The sequence below is a fragment of the Apis mellifera genome, linkage group LG3 (genome assembly GCF_003254395.2).
Source record: "Apis mellifera strain DH4 linkage group LG3, Amel_HAv3.1, whole genome shotgun sequence".
NCBI lineage: Eukaryota > Metazoa > Arthropoda > Insecta > Hymenoptera > Apidae > Apis > Apis mellifera.
The window spans coordinates 5,413,993-5,434,282 of NC_037640.1; the positions used below are offsets into that span (position 1 = coordinate 5,413,993).

At 27.3% G+C, this 20,290-nt stretch overlaps 4 protein-coding genes across 10 annotated transcripts; 2 read left to right on the forward strand and 2 right to left on the reverse strand.

Moving 5' to 3' along the window:
* Window positions 1-46: 46 nt before the first annotated feature.
* On the reverse strand, window positions 47-1,368 carry LOC113218623. Its single transcript, XM_026439444.1, has 3 exons — window positions 1,232-1,368; window positions 502-601; window positions 47-346 (listed from the first exon to the last, which is right to left on the reverse strand). The coding sequence occupies exons 2-3, from the start codon at window positions 596-598 to the stop codon at window positions 180-182; spliced, it is 264 nt and encodes an 87-aa protein (XP_026295229.1). The 5' UTR covers window positions 599-601; window positions 1,232-1,368; the 3' UTR covers window positions 47-179.
* Window positions 1,078-2,301, forward strand: LOC551171 (peroxisomal membrane protein 2). Its single transcript, XM_026439443.1, has 5 exons — window positions 1,078-1,288; window positions 1,362-1,457; window positions 1,560-1,707; window positions 1,829-1,948; window positions 2,052-2,301. The coding sequence occupies exons 1-5, from the start codon at window positions 1,191-1,193 to the stop codon at window positions 2,148-2,150; spliced, it is 561 nt and encodes a 186-aa protein (XP_026295228.1). The 5' UTR covers window positions 1,078-1,190; the 3' UTR covers window positions 2,151-2,301.
* A 1,530-nt stretch (window positions 2,302-3,831) lies between these two features.
* Window positions 3,832-17,162, reverse strand: LOC725959 (serine/arginine repetitive matrix protein 2). Of its 7 annotated transcripts, none has more exons than XM_001121745.5 (10): window positions 16,999-17,162; window positions 16,170-16,408; window positions 15,692-15,796; window positions 10,935-11,213; window positions 9,023-9,148; window positions 8,867-8,945; window positions 7,960-8,015; window positions 5,908-7,875; window positions 5,634-5,804; window positions 3,835-4,398 (listed from the first exon to the last, which is right to left on the reverse strand). In XM_001121745.5, exons 2-10 carry the CDS (start codon window positions 16,397-16,399, stop codon window positions 4,248-4,250), a joined length of 3,165 nt encoding a protein of 1,054 aa, XP_001121745.3. In that variant the 5' UTR covers window positions 16,400-16,408; window positions 16,999-17,162; the 3' UTR covers window positions 3,835-4,247. The 7 variants fall into 7 exon arrangements, with proteins under 7 accessions (XP_006561005.2, XP_026295233.1, XP_006561008.2 ...); XM_006560944.3 differs by having other exon boundaries at window positions 4,278-4,411; XM_026439446.1 differs by lacking the exon at window positions 3,835-4,398 and adding an exon at window positions 4,743-5,314.
* A 287-nt stretch (window positions 17,163-17,449) lies between these two features.
* Window positions 17,450-18,794, forward strand: LOC413313 (exosome complex component RRP40). The gene is made up of 2 exons (XM_396758.7): window positions 17,450-17,880; window positions 17,978-18,794. Exons 1-2 carry the CDS (start codon window positions 17,690-17,692, stop codon window positions 18,510-18,512), a joined length of 726 nt encoding a protein of 241 aa, XP_396758.1. The 5' UTR covers window positions 17,450-17,689; the 3' UTR covers window positions 18,513-18,794.
* The last annotated feature ends 1,496 nt before the right edge of the window (window positions 18,795-20,290 follow it).

Below are 20,290 nucleotides of genomic sequence, written 5' to 3' on the forward strand. Positions count from 1 at the left end.
TAATTTAGATTATATATATTAGATTAGATTAAGTTAGATAATTAAATATTTTGTATCATTTATTTTTATTTTCTATAAATATGATAAAGTACAATTGTACTATATAAAAACATCATATATTTATGATTTTAAATAAAAATTAAAAAAAATATTTTTTTTTGATATTAATATTGTATAACCTAATTCTTTTTTAAGATAGATGAATCTTTTTTTGTAAGAGATTTCTTTCCTTCTAAAGCTTTCTCTCTCAATTCATCTTCCATTGCTTTGTTAACTGTTTTTGTTATCATTTGTTTTAATTTATGTGTTTCTTCAAATTTCTTCTTTTTAGGCTGAATAGGTGCATCTATGAATAAGAAAATTTAAATATATGAATAAAAATAAGTAATTTTGTTATTTATAAAATTTATAAATTTATGAATATTAATAAAAGTAATTAAAAAATAAAATTTAATAATCAAATATAGTCATTTATAAATAAAATTAATATATATTACTTACTATTTCGTCGTTGAATAGCGAAATTTTTCTTATTTTTATTTTTTTCTTTTACTGTTGATGGTAATTTTGTTTTTATTTTTAATTTACCTTGGGCCATTTTCTATATAATAATAATAATAATGTATATTAATTTTATATTTTATATTAATAATTAATTATATATTTATGTGCACATTTTATTTTACTCTTATAAAAAGCTAATCTCTTAACTTATCTCTTAACTAACCTAACTTTCATTTTATAGAAAAAAAAAATACTTTTGCATTTATATGAAAAAAATGATTAAAAATTTAAATTATATATTTTTAATTTATCTTAGAAATATTTTATTTTATTTTCGATTTATTAAACGTAAACATTTATATAACGAGAAAAAAAATTTTTAAATCAATTATATCATAAGTTATTATAATAAATATTTTTTATTATGATACAATTATTAATAAATCAAATATTTTAATAAATTAGTAATATTTTCATTATAAATTCAAGATTTATATAAAAATAATGCAAAATCAATTAATATTCATATATTGTCTTTAATAATTTATATATAGCGTATATAATACATTCTTTCATAATACATTCTTTTTTACTGCTTGTTATCAGGTCGTTCGATTTTTTTTTAAAAATATAACATTTAATTTTCAATTATTATTTATTCAACATAAAAGAATAGAACGAACAAAATGGCTTTATCTAAACCTAAAAATTTAATTCTTCAACTTACCAGTGCTTATTTTGAGCGACTTTATACTAGCCCAGTGAAAACTAAAGCAATTACTAGGTATGTTGTAATAAACATTAATTTAATTTAATTTTTAAATTATATTTTAGTAAAATATTGCTTATTTTTTCAGTTGTATCATTGCTACTCTCGGAAATTTCTTGTCACAAAAAATTTCTGGTGTAAAACATCTTAATGAAGATAGTTTACTTGCATTTGCTCTTTTTGGGTAAATTATAAATTCAATTTCTTAAATAAAACCATATATTTATGATTCGATATTCCATTAAAAAATATTTTATTATGTTGAAATATTATTTATTATTTATAGGTTAATCTTTGGAGGTCCACTTCCTCATTATTTTTACACATATATACAATTATTTGTAAGAAATCCTCTTATGCTTTTATTAGTAGAAAGATGTTTATATACACCCTGTTATCAAGCATTAGCATTATACATGTTATCTCTATTTGAGGTATGATTTATTTATATTAATTTATTTTGATTGTTTATATAATTTTATGTATATTAATTTATATTATATTAAGTTAAATTATATATTTAATTTTATTTCAATTTGAATTGAAATTTTATAGGGTAATACACACAAAGATGCATGTAAACAAATGAAAAGCTTATATTGGCCAGTAATTATTGCAAATTTAAAATATTTAACATTACTTCAATTCATTAACTTAAAATATGTTCCACCAATAGTAAGTTGAATCCATTAAATTTTGAAATTCAAAATGCTTAAGATAAAATTATGTTCATAAATTTGTAGAATTTCAAAAATTAATATATATTTGATGATTTTAGTTACGTGTTCTTGTGGTAAATCTTATTGGTTTCTTTTGGGCTATATATCTTGCACAACAACGGAGTAAACAATCAAAAATAACTGGAATAAAAAAATAATGATATAAATTTAATGCTAATATGTTATTATTAAATATAAAAAAAATGATTAGTTAATTGGGGTCCATATTTGGTAAGGATAATAATATATTATAAGTGTAAATAATTTCATTCTATTAAAATTTTTAAAATATATTATACTATTAAAATATATTATGCTATTACTATATATCATATATGATTTAAAAAACTGAAATATATATTGAATTAGATATCATCTAAATGTATAAAGATATTTACAAATAAATTTTATATGTTTTGTGAAACAAAAAGGCAATTTTTTAAGTTTTTTAATTTAATCACACAACAACAATACAGAGTATATTACAGATATAATCAGAATTTCTTTCATTTCAACGATGGTAACATTTGATGGCTGTAAATTATGAATAATAAATATTAAAGTCAAGAGTCATGGTGTGCAAAATATAACAAATTTTTACTCTCATATATTCATATAAATAACTTCATATTTTATTAGAGTTTTATAATGTAAAACACAAATGATAAAATAAATTTTTCAGTTATTATATTAATTCTATAAAATAAGTATTTTATGACAACTATTTATGTTTCAATTTTGTTTCATAGATATGCATCATGACAAAATTAATATTGCATCGCCATAACAATTGACTATTTTTTTTTTTTTTTAATAAAAGTGAATCAGTCATTATGCAAGAGCTAATTCTACATAGTTCTCCTAATTATAAACAATGTAGACTTCTCAAATATGATTTTTTAACCCTATACATATATTTTCAAGACTTAACTTTGAATAATCAAGACTAATCTAATTATGTCTTTTAGTATGCTGCCTGGCTTTACAGCCAAAAAAAAATTTTCTGACTAGTATTCAGGTAAATTGAGTATTGCCAGTAAATGAAACTTTAAAAATTTAACATTATTTTTATACAATTTTCTTGTTTTTAAAATTGATAAATACTAACTATTCGTGATATAAATAAATAAATAAATAAATAAATAAATAAATAAATAAATATGTAAATTAGAAAAGAGACATATAAATAAATAAACAATTTACTGAATATTTAATATGTAAAATAAATAGCAAATGAGCAAAGTGCTACATTTATGCACAATAATATCTATATACAAAAGAAACATATAGAACATTGCACTAAAATATCAATTATTACTTCTTTGAAAAATTATAATATTAATTCGTACGATGTTCTAGTAGTTTAATTAATGGAATGTCTAAAATTTGACTAACTGATGTTTGTATAACAAACAATTATATGATTAAATAATCACGCAGAACTACTGGAGTAGTTTTAAATGAATTTTTAAATAATAAAATTGTTATTTGAATAATGCGAGATCTCAAGAAGCTGCAATCAACACAGTTCATGATGCTTATTAGTCACCATTGCCTTCTTATTGCTGAAGTATTTAGACGTATGTAAATCTACGAAAAAATGTCATTTTTATGAAGACTTAAAAATTCATGAAATCGTGATACAATATAATTGATGATGATAATGTACTTCTAAAAATAATTATATTATAAAATATTGCGTTGCGTATTAATATTATTAAAATATTTTATCTGATTACCTTCGCAACTTTTTTTAATTTTATTCAAAAAGATTTGTGAAATTAAAAAAAGAAGTAATAGATAAACTTAAATCTTTGACTTTTTTTTTTAATAATAAATTTATCCTAATAATAATTAGATTAATAATAATATAAATACCAATCTGTAAGTACATTAAAATCATTCTTTCCTAATGTCTAATTAAAATAAAAATGGAGCAATAACGTTAATATATTAATACTGAAGCTGATGATATAATGTACTATCATCAGTGAGTATTATTAAGTTACGAGATCAGACATGTAAATGCATATTATGAATTTACAAAGACTTAAAGATCATGCACCAAACTTAGAATGGCCTATTCTTTTTGTACCTATCTGATCCAAAAAAATACATGAAACTTTTTTTTATATTCGTGCCAATTTTCAACAAATATGATTTAACATAAAAAAGCATTGATGGATCTTCACGATATATGCCATTCCAAATCTGATACGTAAAAGGAACGTCGAGTAAGAATCCGCTTGATTGCTTCAACGAGTGTATGATGGACTTCGACTCGGAGAACAACTTGATCGATGACTTGGACTTGACCAATTACTATGTCTGCTGCTATCTGAACTACTCGGTGACGAAGGTGGTGTTGGAGTAGGTCGATGATATGGAATTGGTCGTTTCCTGGCGCTAAAATCAACAACTGTCAATATTGTGATCATCGCAACATTTGTTAATATTCAGATAAATATGTTATTTTTAAATAAATTGATATTATATAAAAAAATGTTAATGTATAAATAAAGAAATAAATAAATAAAAACATGCAAAATAAATCATGCAATGCAACAAAAATATCATGCAAAAATAAAAATGCGTTACTTACCTTATTTTTGACTCTGGTAAAGGAAGGCAGTCAATTAAAAATAATTCACAACGAACAAAAATATATGTATATCGAGAACTAAAGAAAAAGGCTTGCTTTCATAGCAGTAAATACATTTTATTTGTGACTGACATAAAATAAAAGAGAATTTCTACTGTAAATATTTAATTTACAATAATTTATAAGGAAGATACACACATGCTACTTCTACACAATTTGTAGATTATCTTATAAGCGATTACATACAAATGAAAAAGGGGAAGAAAAAATTATACAAACATAAGTATACTTTACTGACTTGAAATAAAATTCGTATATCGGTGCGATAGAGTAAATATACGATCACTTTATATAACACAAATAATGGAGTTCACTGATCGAACGCATTTATAATGTAGAAGTTTACGTGTGTCAATAATAGTCTTTTAGAAATTATTGAAGCGATACTGATAAAGTTGCAATATACTATAATAATCATGAATAATTATTATTAAATGACACGGTTTTTTACGTTTATACATAATTAATTATAACTAATTTTTAATGCAGTAAAATCTGCGTCATTCTTTTTTTTCTTTTTTTTTAATTTACTTATTATGAAAATAAAATTGATGTGATATGTATCACATGTTAGCTACTACATTATAATTATGAGAAAGTAATAGAAACATCTGTGCGAAGCCATAACTTTATCTTCTATGTCTGTCCCTCGATCTGTCCCTGTAGGACATAATACAAAATGGCATTAGATTAATAAATAAAAAAAATATTCATACGAATCGTTGAAAACTTATCGATATCGTCGCTTGCAAATTGCTTGAATTTGTTGAACTTTTTAAAGAAATGAATATTTCAATCGTGAAAAAGGCACATCAATAACGAAAAAATAAAATAAAATCGGAAATAAAAAAAAATAAATATTGAAAGAAAATAAACATTTCTACAATTGATGCAACGATGTGGGCTTACAAAATTTGGCATGGTGCGCTGTAATTCCTGCGGCTACGATATCGAAACTATTATGTTCTATAATACCTACCTTGTAATACGACGTCTATCTAAAAAGCTAGGTGAACCGTGACGTCGAGGTATCGACGGAGAACGAGATCTGCTAGAAACAGAACTGCTAGACGTTGAACGAGAAGACCTACTAGAAACACTGCTTGATGATCGGGATGAACTAGAGAAACTTCTGCGACTATGCCTCGAACTAAATATAAAAAAAGATTATATCAAACAAATTTTGTTATAAAAGAAAATAAAAAATATATATATATATATATATATATATATATTATAAATTACTGATTTACCTTAAAGAAGAACGTGAACTACTCCTGCTATGACTTCTTTTTTCTTTATCTCGTGATACCCTAGACAACGATCGCGAACGACTTCTTGACTTCTTAGAAAGTGATCGACTTCTAGATTTCTTTGATAATGAACGACTACGCGACTTTTTTGACAAAGATCTACTTCTAGATTTTTTTGAAAGAGATCGACTTCTAGATCCTTTTGACAACGACCTTGTTCTACTTCTGGATTTTTCCGGAGAATGAGATGAAGATTTTTTTGAACGTGATGGAGACCTAGATAAGGAACGTTTTGATTCCGAAGAAGACCTTGATCTGCTTAATCTCTTTGACCTCACCGGTGATTTAGGAGATTTTTTGGATCTCGATGGTGATGTTGAAGACCTATGTCTAGGAGATGCTGATTTCTTACTCCTCGAAACAGAACGCGATTTCTTGTCTGTAGAAATGGATCTTGAATGTCGCCGAGGCGATCTGGAAGACCTTTTTTCCAACGATACAGATCTCGTGTACGACTTGGAAGGCGATCTGGAGTAAGATTTATCCCTTGGAGAATGCTTTCTAGAAACAGGGGAACTCTTTTTTGAAGCGGTTGGTGAAACAGATTTTTGCTTCGATTTATTATTCGTAATCGGAGGTGGAGATTCACTTGGAGAACGCAATTTTATAGTAGTATCTTTGTGAGAAATAGATACAGGCGGTGAATGTGAAGATGATTTACTTTGTGACGAGTGTTTCCTTAAAATAACTGGTGAATTCTTCTTGGAAGTACTTGGAGATTTTGATCGATGATTAGTTTTAGCTGTCACATTCGGTGATCTTGATTCTATTTTATTTATGACTGGTGGCAAAGGAGGAGGTGACTCACTAGGAGATCGTATTTTTATAGCTGCTTCTTCTCTTGTTAATGGCAATGCTGGCGAAGGTGATCTGCTAGATACTGGGGACTGAATAGTAGGTAAATGAGATATAGGTGATTTTGACTTAGACTTTTCTTGTATAGGACCAATAGTATTTTGTACTATTTTGGGCGGCTCATTTGGTAAAGCTATATCCAATATATTATCTTCTTTCTTTTCAATTTTAATTTTCGTAGGACTTATTACCTTTTTCCCAAGAGTTTCTCTAGCTTTTGCGGCTAATCCACTCTGCAAACGTTTCAAAGTATGCAATTCTTTAATTTTTTCTTCATCTTCTGCTTTGGGTTCATCATCTGCTATATCAGTTTCATCCTCACTCGAAGAACGCAGTCTAACTCTTGGAGTAATTGTTCGCAATTTTCTGGTTTTAGAATTTGACCGAGATTTCCGTTTGTTATCGTGGTTCTTCTTTTGATCTCGTTTTTTATTTTCTTCTAATATGTGTCTGTATCGTTCTGGATTTTTTCTTACAGGAGAGTAGCTCAAGGTGGATCGTCTAGATCTACTTCTTGTTCTGCTGCGACTTCTACGACGTTCCCTAGATCTTTCCCGTCTATCCCTCTGTCTCCTAGGTGATCTTGATCTCCGTCGAGAATCAGATCTTCTACGTCTAGGAAGAGGTGACAATCTCCGCCGTGATCCATAACGATCATACCTCGATCGACTTCTACTTCTAGATATAGAATATCTGTTATATCTCCTCGGAGATCTCGAGATTCTTCTTCTTCTTGGTGAAGGACTAATTCGTCGTGATCTTGAATATCTTCTAGGAGATCTTCCTCTATCAGCCTTACTTCTTGATGGTGATCTATGTCTTCTTGGTGGAGGACTTTTGTGTACAACTGGTGATTTATCCTTTTTTTCTGGTACAACTTTTTTAACAGGAGAATCTTTTCTTTTAATGGGTGGAGTTTCATTTCGACCTTTTTCTTGCTTCTTTGGTGAACGATTTGATCGAGATTCTTTTGTTGTATTCTCTCCCTCATCGTTTTTATTTTTTTCAACAGCTTTGTCATGTTTCATAGATTTTTTCGGCCTCTCTGGAGAACTAAAAAAATATTCAATAAATTTATATATAATATATAAAATTACTGTCTATGAAAACAATTGTATTTCAAAACTATTAAATTACCTATCTGATGAACTTTCAGATGACTGATGCTTCCTCTTGATGGCTATTTTTTTCTTCTAGAAGAAGAACAATATGGATTATTATGTTAGACAAAATTATCTAGTGAACACCAATCATGCATATGTACTTGTCAGTAGGATAAAAAAAAAAAGAAATTGTATTTATTCAAAAATTTTCTGGAGTCTGCTCATTCGCTCTAGTACAAATTCAATATGAATAAAGTGTTTTGGTCGGAAATGTGTTCAGAAAAGAATAAAATTGAGAAAATAAAAGTTATAAGTTGAAATGTGAACATTATATATGCTTTAATATCAATCTCTTTGCATTGCACCTAGATCAGAGAACAAGCAGTCTCCTATTCGATACGTTCTCATAAATATGAAGGTGCTTGACACAAAATGAGTGAAAAGGCAACAACAATCGCAAAATTTTATATGAATAGAAAAATTACAAAATTATTATTACATTGAGTAGCGGCATATCTGGTACTCACTCAGGGAATATATCCTGTCAAATGGCGCTGATAATTACAAACAATACTGAGATTTACACTTTTGAAATAATGACTGTTAACTTGAAATCAGATAAAAATCTTTACAGAAACAAGCAATGAATCATGCTTATTCAAAGTTAGGCAGCAACACAAAATATTTTATAAAATCCAATGTTCAATTAACAACTAATAGGAGAAAAATATGAACGGAAATTAAATGTCACATGCTCCTGTTCCACGTGCTAAAGTGTGTATGTATATATATATATATTTTTTGTTTTTAAATATATATATATATATATTTATATATATATTATATATATATAAATAATAAAGTTAAATATGTATATGTATAGAAATAGAGAGAAAGATAGAACTTTTTCGTATTTGTTTCCTTAGCATCATTTTTCCTACCTCATGTTTTTCTTTTGTCTCTGCTTTGGCTTTCTTCTTCTTCTTTTTCTTTTTCTTCTTCGATTCAGTTTCGGAAGAACTAAAAATATAATTAATTATTAAAAATAATAATTAATAATTAGAAATGATATAAAAGATTTTTAAAAATTTAATTACCTGCTATCATCTGAAGCTTCACTAGAATCACTGTCAGAGGAACTAGCCTCAGTCTTCTTATGTTTCTTCTCCTTTTTTTTCTTTTTAGATTTTTCTTTCTTTTTGCTAGCCTTTGGAGATTCCGACCTAGGAAATTCATTCATAGTTATTCTAAATGTTTCACTGAAAACAAATTTAATTTTTTCTTTTTTTTTTTTTTATTAATAATATTTAGTTTTTTAATTCTTGCAGTGGACGTCTTCCTGTCGACAAGTGCATACCTTGTGCTGACAATAAAGAAAGCTGTAGTACAATGTATCCGTGTGTGAAACAAATACTTTATTCTAATGATACAAGCTACCTGTTGCTCTCAATATATTCGATTAAAAAGTAACAAATCCGGAAAAATAATAATTGAGAACGCGATGAAATTTTGACGAAATTTTTGTATTAATCTATCTCAGCATCTGGATAAGGTTTTCAATTAAAAAAATAGAATCTAATTTATACTGATATATATGTATATATGTATATGTATAGGAAATGCAGTGTGTATTTTTTTGAATACGTATCAATAAAAAAAAAATAAATAAATAAAAAAATAGAAAAATTATATATTTTTCAATTTTTCACTGCAATCCTAAGTAAATTAAATAATAAAAAATATAAATACAACGATACATATACAGGTGAATGTCACAATATCGGGCTATAGCTAACAAACCGACTACATAATCACTCATTTGAAAGATTTGGTTTTTTATAGAAGATTTTGCGAATTTTTTTTTTTGAATAAATCAGAAATAAAGTATATTATGTAAAACCATATCCTTCAAAAGTTACAAAAGACGATTATACAAAATATGAGGAGTATTGATATAATATGGGATTAGCATTACCTTGATAACCATCGATAGGGACGGACTTGTCAGAAAAAAATAGAGAGATGACATTAACAACAAGCTTTATCGATAACAACAACAAAGATAGAAATGCATGATTTACGCGTCAGATTACGTATACGTTATTTGTTTAAAAAACCCGAGTATATTTTGTATATATTATATGTATATTAAAGTAAATGTTTGCCTATTGTTTTTTATATTATTGCATTTTCTTTAAATAAAATCTTATTAATTATTGGTATTATGTTATATGAATTCCAATAAAATAGCAAACATTTACCCTCTAATTATAATACCTAAGACAAATACCTAAAAATATAACTCAATTATTATCTTTTCTTTTTTTCTTAATGCAGAGATTTTATATCATTTTTTATTTTTGCAAGTGCTTTTTATTTTTATTTATTTATTATTATTATTATTTTTTTTTTTTGAAAGTAGACGCGACGACCACACTTACCTACTGAGCCTACTGGGTAGGCACTCAGTCCTCCTCAGTTCTGTTTGAAACAGAGAAAGGTGTATGGGACATGAAATAGTAGGTGAGTCATGAGTCAGTATCTGACAAGAGGTGTGTAGTAAGCAAATGAACGAGTGTGGAACTTGCGGTAAATGAATAATTAACCGGGGGGGAGGAGAGGAGCTACTACAGGGGGATGTCCGTTCGGTCTTGAAGCCTGGATTCATGTACATGTTTTTCTCATATAACGCAATAATATTAACTTTTTGCTCAATAATCAAGCTACACATATATATATCATTACATTGCACTATAATATAACACAGTATTAGGCACTATTATATCATTACTACTATACTATAGTATGCTGTAGTATACCTTTATAATACTACTGCTACACTATAGTATACAGTATATTCAATTTTTTAATATACCATAGTACAATATAGTAATATAATTATTTTAATCTTTTTCTATCTGTGTTTACATTGCCTTCCCCATTTATTTGCAATTAAATTAAAACGAATCCAGCCTTCATTGACCCGTGCACCATTACGTTGTCTTTTACCTTTCCTTCTTGTGCTTCTTTCCCTTTTTTTTTTTGATTGCACTAGCGGACCGCTTTCGTTTCTTCTTCTCTGGAGCGGATGTTGTGTCCGGAGCTGGACTTGGTGTTCGTACTAGTTCATACACTTTGCTCGCTGCTGCTCTTGCTTCAGCCTCGCGCGCGTGCCTCTCCGGATCTAGGCTACTTCCCTCCACGAAGAATTCCGATATGCCAAATGCTTCGCGTAGCTTTGCATTTTTTTCTTGTTGCGCTTCGGCAATCTGGTGTGTCTCTCGTACACTAAAAGAAAAAAATACACATTGCATGTCATTCACACAAATTAAGTTTAAGTTCAAGTGATTAATGATAAAAATTAATAATAAAGATTCTTGGATCATTAATCAATCTTAATAAACAAATCAAATTATGAAAGAAACATTTATCGGATATTAAAAATCCTTCGTATATAATGATCGTCATATAACAACATCGAAACTCTATCTAGTAAACCATATGCAAAGAACACATTGACCCCGTGCATCGAATACACTAAACTCACACATAGACCTAGAAACACGTGGCCATCGAACACGAAATGTTGTTCGAAAATCATGTAAGAATATCTGCTCAATTTTCAAGAATTCGAATCTTTCTCTTCGTCAACAAATATCTTGTCGTACGGGGTAAAAAAAATCCGATCAACGTAACAGCGTTGTGCATAAAAATAAACATCGTCAACGAGAAAGGGACAGGAAAACAGGTAACATGACCCGATTTCAATAATTTTAATCGAATCTTCACATGGGATAGAAAAAAAAAAAAAAAGAATTCGTACCGCGTCGAGATTTTCACCGTCATTGTAGCGCGGTATCGGAACACCTCGATAACCGCTTAATTACTGCCGAATTTCGCGATGATCCATAGAGCGTGTAATGAAATCCGGCAAAGAGGCGTTGCGGAGATGGTGGGCAGCGTGTTCTTCGATGTAGCGGTGGCGAACTTCGATGGAACTATCCGGACAATGCGACAAAGCAATGACATAACACCGAAGAGAGAGACTATACCTAATAGTAGACTAGGAGAAATCGAGGCGGCCCCTCTTCTACCCCGAGTGAAAAGCAGTAGCGGTAAGCGAGGCCGGGGTCGGCCGAGCCACCCCTACGCCAACGCTCGAGCGCGGATCAATACAATCCAGCTGTTCTCTTTTCTGCTATCCCTTTCGCGCCACTACTTGCCTACTATACGCTCGAATTCAACACTCCACTCGCGGAGGCATCGTTAAACGGAGATCAATGAGTGGAATGATTTTTATTTTTTTTTTTTCCCTCCCCTTTTCATTCTTCATTTCTGCCACCCCTTAACATACTCTTTTGATTAAACAGATTAGATAGATGAAATACAACAATCGATCTTACGTGTATAATTAATCAAATGTTTTGTAATTGTTGCTTTAAAACATTAAACTTATTGTTCTTTTTTATTTTATTTCATTGTTGTTGAAGTTAAATTTAATTTTACAAGATTAAATTTTATTGAATTTATTTTATATTGTATTGTAATTTTGAAGTCAGAGTTTCGATATTTATGACATGTTAAAGGGTGACAGTTGTTTACAGGGAAATGTTTCCCTTTTGTGAAGGATTGGGGGTCAACAATGTGAGTCATCCCCATACAGAATATAAAGAGAACATTTGCTGTTTTAATCCTTTGTTGATCATTTTTTTTTTTAATTTTCTTTCTTTTAAATATTCGTTTAAAAATTTATTTATATTGATATTTTAAAAAAATTGTGTGCGCGCGCGCTCAGCGATATTTTCTTCGATTCTAGCAAATTATGTGCCATAATCTATGATTAGAGAAATTCAGTTCCGGTTCAATCCCTTCTCACAGATATTCATATAGTTAATTCAGATTAGAAATAAAAATATTTTACATGGAGTAATTCATTCAATTTAATTTAAAATTATTTCAAAATTTAATAATAATAGTATAAGAATTCCTAGAATAAAAAAAATATTATCTTAAAATGATTTTCCCGAATAAAAAATAAGATAAGATTAAAAATTATATATTCAATATACAAAAGAAAGAATTTTAAAAATTGTTCGTGATAAATTCACCTGACGACGGAGCGCATGTTGCTTCGCCGTCCGGCGAGGAGGTGGAGTTGTATGCGCTGACAACAGCAACAATGCTGTCGCATCTGCAGTTGTGCACGCTTCTTTCCATTCGCTGTTTGCAATTTTCGTTTTCGCGATCGTTTCATTACTTTCTGCCTATCCAGAAAAAAATTTCCTCTCCACAACGTTTCAAAAAATGCACGGCCATCAGCTGGACCCCGTCCTCGAGCTGGTTTCAAAGGAGTTACCGTCACAGACATAATCATTCCTTGAATCTAAAATTCACGATGCCAAAATTCTCTTCTTCTTTTTAAATTAATAACATGGAATGAAAATTTAATTTCTCTGTAAAATTAAATTCTCTTTTCTATTTATAAACATAACGTTTGTTGATCCTTTCATAGAAATATAATCCTTGATAATCCTTTTTTTACTTCTCTTTATATTCTTTATATAAATGTCTCCAAATTATACATCTTAATATATCTGTTATAAAGTCCATGATAATATATTACGTGCATTCCAATATTATTATCAACAAATTGTTTCATCTCATTTAGTAATTTTCTTGACCACTGAAGGCAAACCTGAAGATCAAACTATGGACTTGAATAATTAATGATTGGATAATTAAATGAGCGTTAAGCACGATCGGCCTCTAATTTAAACTCCTAAGAAGCTCTGTCGGTCGCGCGAGTAATTCAAATGCAGCTTTATCCTTCTTAGGGCAGGCTTTGATAATTTAGGCGGTTGGAAAGGGGATGAGGATTGGAAGCAAAGATAATGGCTTCCTTCCCTGATTATACCAGCATCGTATTCAAATGCTCTGTTATCCTACCAAGAATAATCATCCGGCGGCGATGATGAAAATGTTACTTTTCATCTTTTCTTTTCTTTCTTCTTTTATTTCCTTTCTTTCTATTTTTTTTTGTTCACGAAAAAAATATTTTATCACTCTATCAATTACTTCTGTCGATATCAATATTAAAACGAATTTCTTTTTAAAACAATATAATTTTTTTATTTCTTTTTATTTGAAATTATTTGATAAGTCTTTTTCCATTAATTTCTTTTATTTTTAATAAGTTTTATATAATGATGTATATATATATATATATATATTGTTGTATAGACATATATTTTAATGGTTTGTGTAAGAATATAGGAATATATTGTAATTTTATTTTAGCTTATATATTAAGGAAGACTTCGTATCAGGCACACTATAGTTGCTACACTTCGACTCGTACACTGAGTGTATCAAGTTCAAAGCAAGACATCTTATTTAATTATCGTCGATTTATCGACATTTGGAGACACATGGATTTTTTTATAAAAAATTTTAAGTTATATAAATTTTTCGATTTCTTTTTTCCAATCACTTGAGACATGTGTAGATTATGTTCTTGTAAATCTTCAAGTCGAAATCATAGATTCTTTTTATATTTGATCTTCTATATTGTGTTTTCTTGAATGACAAAATTTTAATTTAAAGATGTGCATATTTATATGGAACATGTGCGTGAATATTAATCAGTACGAAGATTCAATTCAATTGTTAGACGAACACAAAAGATTTCCTTTCTTCTTTCAAACTCAATCTATGTACTTTATATTACACTTAACACGATGATTTATCACTTATTATTATTATTTAGAATATAATATAATATAATATATATATGTGTATGTATATATATATATATATGTATGTATATATATATACAATCATCTACGCTAATGGAAGACTTTTGTGATTTGCTTGCAAGTATATCACGAAACCGTTACATGTTCCCTCCTACTTGGTCTCTTTTTTGTTTTTTTTTCTTCTTTTTTTTTCTTTTAATTATTGGCCGACGATTCGTATACTCGACGAAAGTCGACGCCACGTAGCGTCGGAACGCCGGTCCATCCTCGCACTGAGGTGGAAAGAGTAAAGTATGAGAGATGCTGGAACAGAATTCTCCCTCTCCCTGCTCGACCCTTTACGTATCTCTGTTTCTCTTTCTGTATACCTCTGTGTCTCCCTCTTTTCGTGGGTGGCGCCGGCGCTATGAGATACGTCGATATCGGCCGCGTAATACCTCTGAAAGCTGACTGAAGAGAGAGAACATAACGTCTCCACCCTCCAATAATATTGGGTTTAGCGGGAATCTGAGCTACCGATTAGAAACTGCTTCGTTCCAACATTGCGTTTATATACGCTCGATTCACCGTATTAGATTCAAACTTTGAAATTTTTCATAAGCCAAATCTAAGAATTTTCGAATATACGCGTTTTAAGATATAAATAAATGAGTTTGGATTAAATATTAATAATTTTAATTGTAATTTCTTCATTATGCTAAATAATGAGAAAAAAATTAAAATAAATTAGAACGTTTTTTTTATTAAATTTTCTTAGAAGATAGATTTCTAGAACATATTTATACTTTGAATATTTTAAATTAAATAATGTCTAATATTATTAATATATATAATTATTATTTAAATAACTATGAAGTTGCATGCAATTTCATATTATAAAATTGTTTAAAAATATTGTTTAAAAAATTTATTTATTTTATTAAATTTTTAATATGAGACAATATATATATATATATTGTACAGAATAAAAAATTAAAAAAAGAAAAAAATAAATAAAAAAAATATACTTACTTTACACGGCCAAATTCGTCTCTAGATATTGCTGGTTTAGTGTCAGTTCCCATTAACATAGATCTATATGATTCTACTTTTTTTGTTACTTCTTCGGATGTAAATCTATAAAATATAATAAAGTATAAAATAAAAAACAAATCTAATATCAATTTAATCATAGTAAGTTAACAAAGAAATATATTACATAGAAAAAATTGAAGCCAAAGATAAGTTAAATCCAATTGAAGTTCAAAATCTCATTTAGTATTGAGTACAAGAGATCAATGAAGCTTTATACTTCTTTTTATATATAACATAATTTTTTAATTTATTTTCAAAAACAATTATTGTAATATCATGATAAAAAAGAAATTTTATATATAAAATTATTAATTATTTAAAAATTAAGCAATTATTATTACAATAATAATAAAGAAAAATAATAATGAAAATTTATATATAATATTATAAATATAAAATATATATTGTTCCTTACCCCTGTTCCTCTAAAATATCTGCTAATTCTGCACATTTGACTTCAACTTTCCTTTTTCTTACATGATCTAAAATTTCTTTGTTAGGTTGTTTATTAAGTTGATCTAATTTTCCTTCATCAGTTTTATAAGTAACTTTATCTTTTGTTTTACGTATAATTGCCCAATTTCTTTGGACATGTCCATTAGTTCCAGAACCTCGCGGTGTTTGTAATCCAATTCCATTGTACATTTTGTATACCTACATAATAACATATAAAAAAATTTTAGAATACATTTTATCAATATCAATATTTAAAATTCAAATTTATATTATTTGATATGTTTAATAGAAATATATATCAATAAATTCTTACAAATACCATTTAAATCATACACTAATTATATTTGTGTAATTAAATAAGTTATTATGTTAAGATAGAAATTTTTAAAATTAAACTACAAAAAAATTTCAAACAAATATTATTATATACATATATTTTTATTAATTATAAGAAACACAGAAACATTTCTATACATAATATAGATTAATAAATATCTTGATAATAAATGACAGTAAATATACAAGAGACAGATTGGTTACATTTAGAAACCTGAATAAAGATCATCTTTATCAAAATTATAAATTATATTGATAGAATTTCTTTGACTATTCAATCTCAAATTTTAAATAAATTGCAATGAATTAATTGACAATATAAAATGATTAAACTTATAACTTAGTAGGGAACGAGAAGGTAGGTTAGAATAGAACACGTAAATCAATTATCGATCCGGTGAACGCTGCGCAAATTTCACAATTATACACTTTGCATTATTAAAGAATATTACCTTTACATTAATGAAATCACTGATAATCTTATTGTGCCATCCACACAACTGTCGATTTTTGAATTTGTTTCAAAATGAAACAAATTAACGAAAAACACAACCAGCACCACGATTTCTGTGGCGTTATCGTTTCATGCGGCAGCCTTGTAACGTGCCGTATGATGGCGCCACCATTATATATGAGCGTAGAACTTAAATAATTGTTTTGTATATTTCACAATTAGTTTGAATTTTTTTATTATACCTTAATACTTAGTTGAATTATATTAAATAATAAACTTTAGTAGTATTAAAGATAAAATAACATTTATTTTTTGTATTCTATTCTTCAACACATTCATAATATTAAGAAAAATCTTGTTTAATTGATTACATCAATTTATGTAAATTACATTGCGCAGTCGCTTTTTCTTTCAAAGAAACGCGCGAGATTAGCTGAAAAATAAGAATCGATTATTATAAATCGATGCACGTGATATATATAATATGGTATAATATATATAATTTATAAAATTTATATTATTATATAAATTTATATGTTTATAAATTTAATGATAAACAATATATTTATTACATGAATAATTTTATTGACATTTTAAAAGAAAAAATAGCATTAAGTGATATATTTATAACCTTCAATATTAAATTTATGTTATAACGCAAAACAAAAATTACTTACTTCTAAGGAATAATGGAAGTTAATATAGGAGATGTAGTAATGCCTGGCGATACTATAAAAGATATTACAATAATTAACAAAAAAGAAACGATTATTTTAGGACCTGGGCTTCGTCGTGAAGCTGATACAGTCTTTGCATATAAAGCAGGTATATTAAAGAAAACAGAACCAGCGGTATATTATGTTGATAGTTATCAAAAACGGTAATTAAAGTTTATTTGAATATAGTTTTTTTATCATTTTTTACTCATTACTATAATTTATAAGTAACAATATATATAGCATAATTATTTCTTATAGATATGTACCAAATCGTGGAGAACATGTAGTTGGTATAGTAACACAAAAAGGTGGTGATATTTTCAAAGTAGATATAGGTGCTAGTGAACAAGCATCTCTTTCTTATTTAGCATTTGAAGGAGCTACTAAAAAAAATCGCCCTGATATTCAAGTTGGAGATCTTGTATTTGCTAAGCTTTTAGTTGCTAGTAAAGATATGGAACCTGAACTTGTATGTGTAGATTCACATGGTAAAGAAAAGAAATTAGGTGCTTTAAGCTCTGAAGGCATGCTTTTTACTTGTTCCTTGAGTCTTATCAGAAAGATATTAAATCGTAATTCACCATTATTTAAAACACTTGCTCATAATCAAGCATTTGAAGTTGCAGCTGGTATGAATGGTAGGGTCTGGGTCAAAGCAAGGACTATTCAAGAAACAATAGCAATAGCAACTGCTATTTTAGCAGCAGAATATGCTCCACCTAATGGTATAAAAAAACTATGCTCTGATATTGAAAAGACCTTACTTTTAACTCAATCTGCTGGTATAGATTAATTGTAATAAAAAAATATCCAATATTATGTATGAATGATTATTTATTGTATTAATATTTTTAATGATTTTTATAAATAAATCAATGATTTCTTATATGAAATATGATGATTATAATGACAACCATTGTGACAACCATTGTGATAATGATATAGAATTAGAATTATATAGTACATACATTATTAAGTATGCTGGTCATGTATACCGCTATGATAATACAATGGTATGTAAAATACTATAATTAATAAACACTTAAAAAAAATATATTAGAATTTTTTCTGATTGCAATTTAATATATTTAGTACATTCATTCAATAAATAAATCATATAATAAAATAATACAATTAATACATCAAATTATTTTCATAATATTAATATTATAAGATAATTCATTCAATTATTTCAATATTTTTATAAACATTTTTAACAACTATTATAAAAATTAACAAGATATAGCAGTCAATATAGTTCATATTTGATGATTGCAATCAGTATTTAGGTGAAAAAGTGACTAAACTAATTTGCTCTATTCTCTTTGATATGTAACTAATATTTGTTTTCTGATTGTATGAAAGCTAAGTATATGTATATTAACTAATGAGTATCAGACATTCAAGCACAACCTTGACTTTCTTTATTTTCTCCATAAAAATACTTAAACAATTTTTAACCCAAGCATTTATATTTTTGTATTTTTATCTTTTAATGTAATATTTGTACGTGATGGAATGTGCATTGTTCATAGTTCATAAAATAAATAGTTCATAGTTCATGAACATATTGATATTAGGAAAATTTTTTTTTTACACGTTATGACAATGGAATCAATTTATATGTTAGAATAAAACTAAAAATAATGCTGATTTAGCACAAACAATATGCATATAGAATTATTTTTTAATTTGAGATACACACACACACGCTCACAGATAATAAAATTAACGTAAATAAAGTAAATTAATAAATCAATCGTATTTAACATTTTATAAAATATGAACAAAATATAGAAACAAAACAATAATGCGAGTACTATATACAAATTTCGATTCTAACATGTTTTTGTTTTTTCGATTTTTTTACAAAATAAATAATCATGTAAAGAAATTACCAAAAATATTTAGCTAATCTATAACTGAATATCGCATAATTAATACCAAGATTAATACTTATTTGCTATAACATTATTTATGGAGATATTGTTTAAATCTCCTTTATCATCACTTAATATAAGGATGTTAAACTAACATTATTAGTCTAGTAGGTATGATACGACAGATGTGTGTAGTTTTTACAAAAAGTAAAAGAATTTAGAAATGATGATTAGTATTTACAAATTATATTTGTAAATACTATATAATTTATATAATTTATATAATTTAAAATCTCATATAATTAAATGAGTTTTTTTCTAAAAAAAAGTAAGCAATTTGAAAAGCTTTTTGTAAAAACTACATGTTACTACAAAAATTTCTTATTCTTTTCACATGTCATAGGCAAGCAATATGTATGTTAGGGACGATTCATGGTGCCATCAGCAACCATTATACTATTCTATTATATTGTGCTGTACTTAATATATTTCATATGAATGTGTTATGTGAAGTAAATATATTAATGCAATATATTTTACTACAAAAGGTATAATGTTATGCACATGCTTAATAGCTTTGTATTTGTATGATTATCAATGCAAAAGAGAATAAAATAAAAGAAATAAGAATTAGATGAAGAAAAGCAGTCTTGATTAGAAACAGATTGAAAATTTTTTTATCAATTTTGTA

What these genes read in the sequence shown, in the direction of transcription:
- LOC551171 (XM_026439443.1), top strand. Translation starts at nt 1,191, where the DNA reads ATGGCTTTATCTAAACCTAAAAATTTAATTCTTCAACTTACCAGTGCT. An exon ending in AAAACTAAAGCAATTACTAG is followed by an intron (nt 1,289 to 1,361) that starts GTATGTTGTAAT and finishes TTATTTTTTCAG; the next exon opens with TTGTATCATTGCTACTCTCG. An exon ending in CTTGCATTTGCTCTTTTTGG is followed by an intron (nt 1,458 to 1,559) that starts GTAAATTATAAA and finishes TATTATTTATAG; the next exon opens with GTTAATCTTTGGAGGTCCAC.
- LOC113218623 (XM_026439444.1), bottom strand. Translation starts at nt 598, where the DNA reads ATGGCCCAAGGTAAATTAAAAATAAAAACAAAATTACCATCAACAGTA. An exon ending in CGCTATTCAACGACGAAATA is followed by an intron (nt 347 to 501) that starts GTAAGTAATATA and finishes TCTTATTCATAG; the next exon opens with ATGCACCTATTCAGCCTAAA.
- LOC725959 (XM_001121745.5), bottom strand. Translation starts at nt 16,399, where the DNA reads ATGTACAATGGAATTGGATTACAAACACCGCGAGGTTCTGGAACTAAT. An exon ending in GATATTTTAGAGGAACAGGG is followed by an intron (nt 15,797 to 16,169) that starts GTAAGGAACAAT and finishes TATATTTTATAG; the next exon opens with ATTTACATCCGAAGAAGTAA. An exon ending in AGTTCACGTTCTTCTTTAAG is followed by an intron (nt 5,805 to 5,907) that starts GTAAATCAGTAA and finishes TTTTATATTTAG; the next exon opens with TTCGAGGCATAGTCGCAGAA.
- LOC413313 (XM_396758.7), top strand. Translation starts at nt 17,690, where the DNA reads ATGGAAGTTAATATAGGAGATGTAGTAATGCCTGGCGATACTATAAAA. An exon ending in GTTGATAGTTATCAAAAACG is followed by an intron (nt 17,881 to 17,977) that starts GTAATTAAAGTT and finishes TATTTCTTATAG; the next exon opens with ATATGTACCAAATCGTGGAG.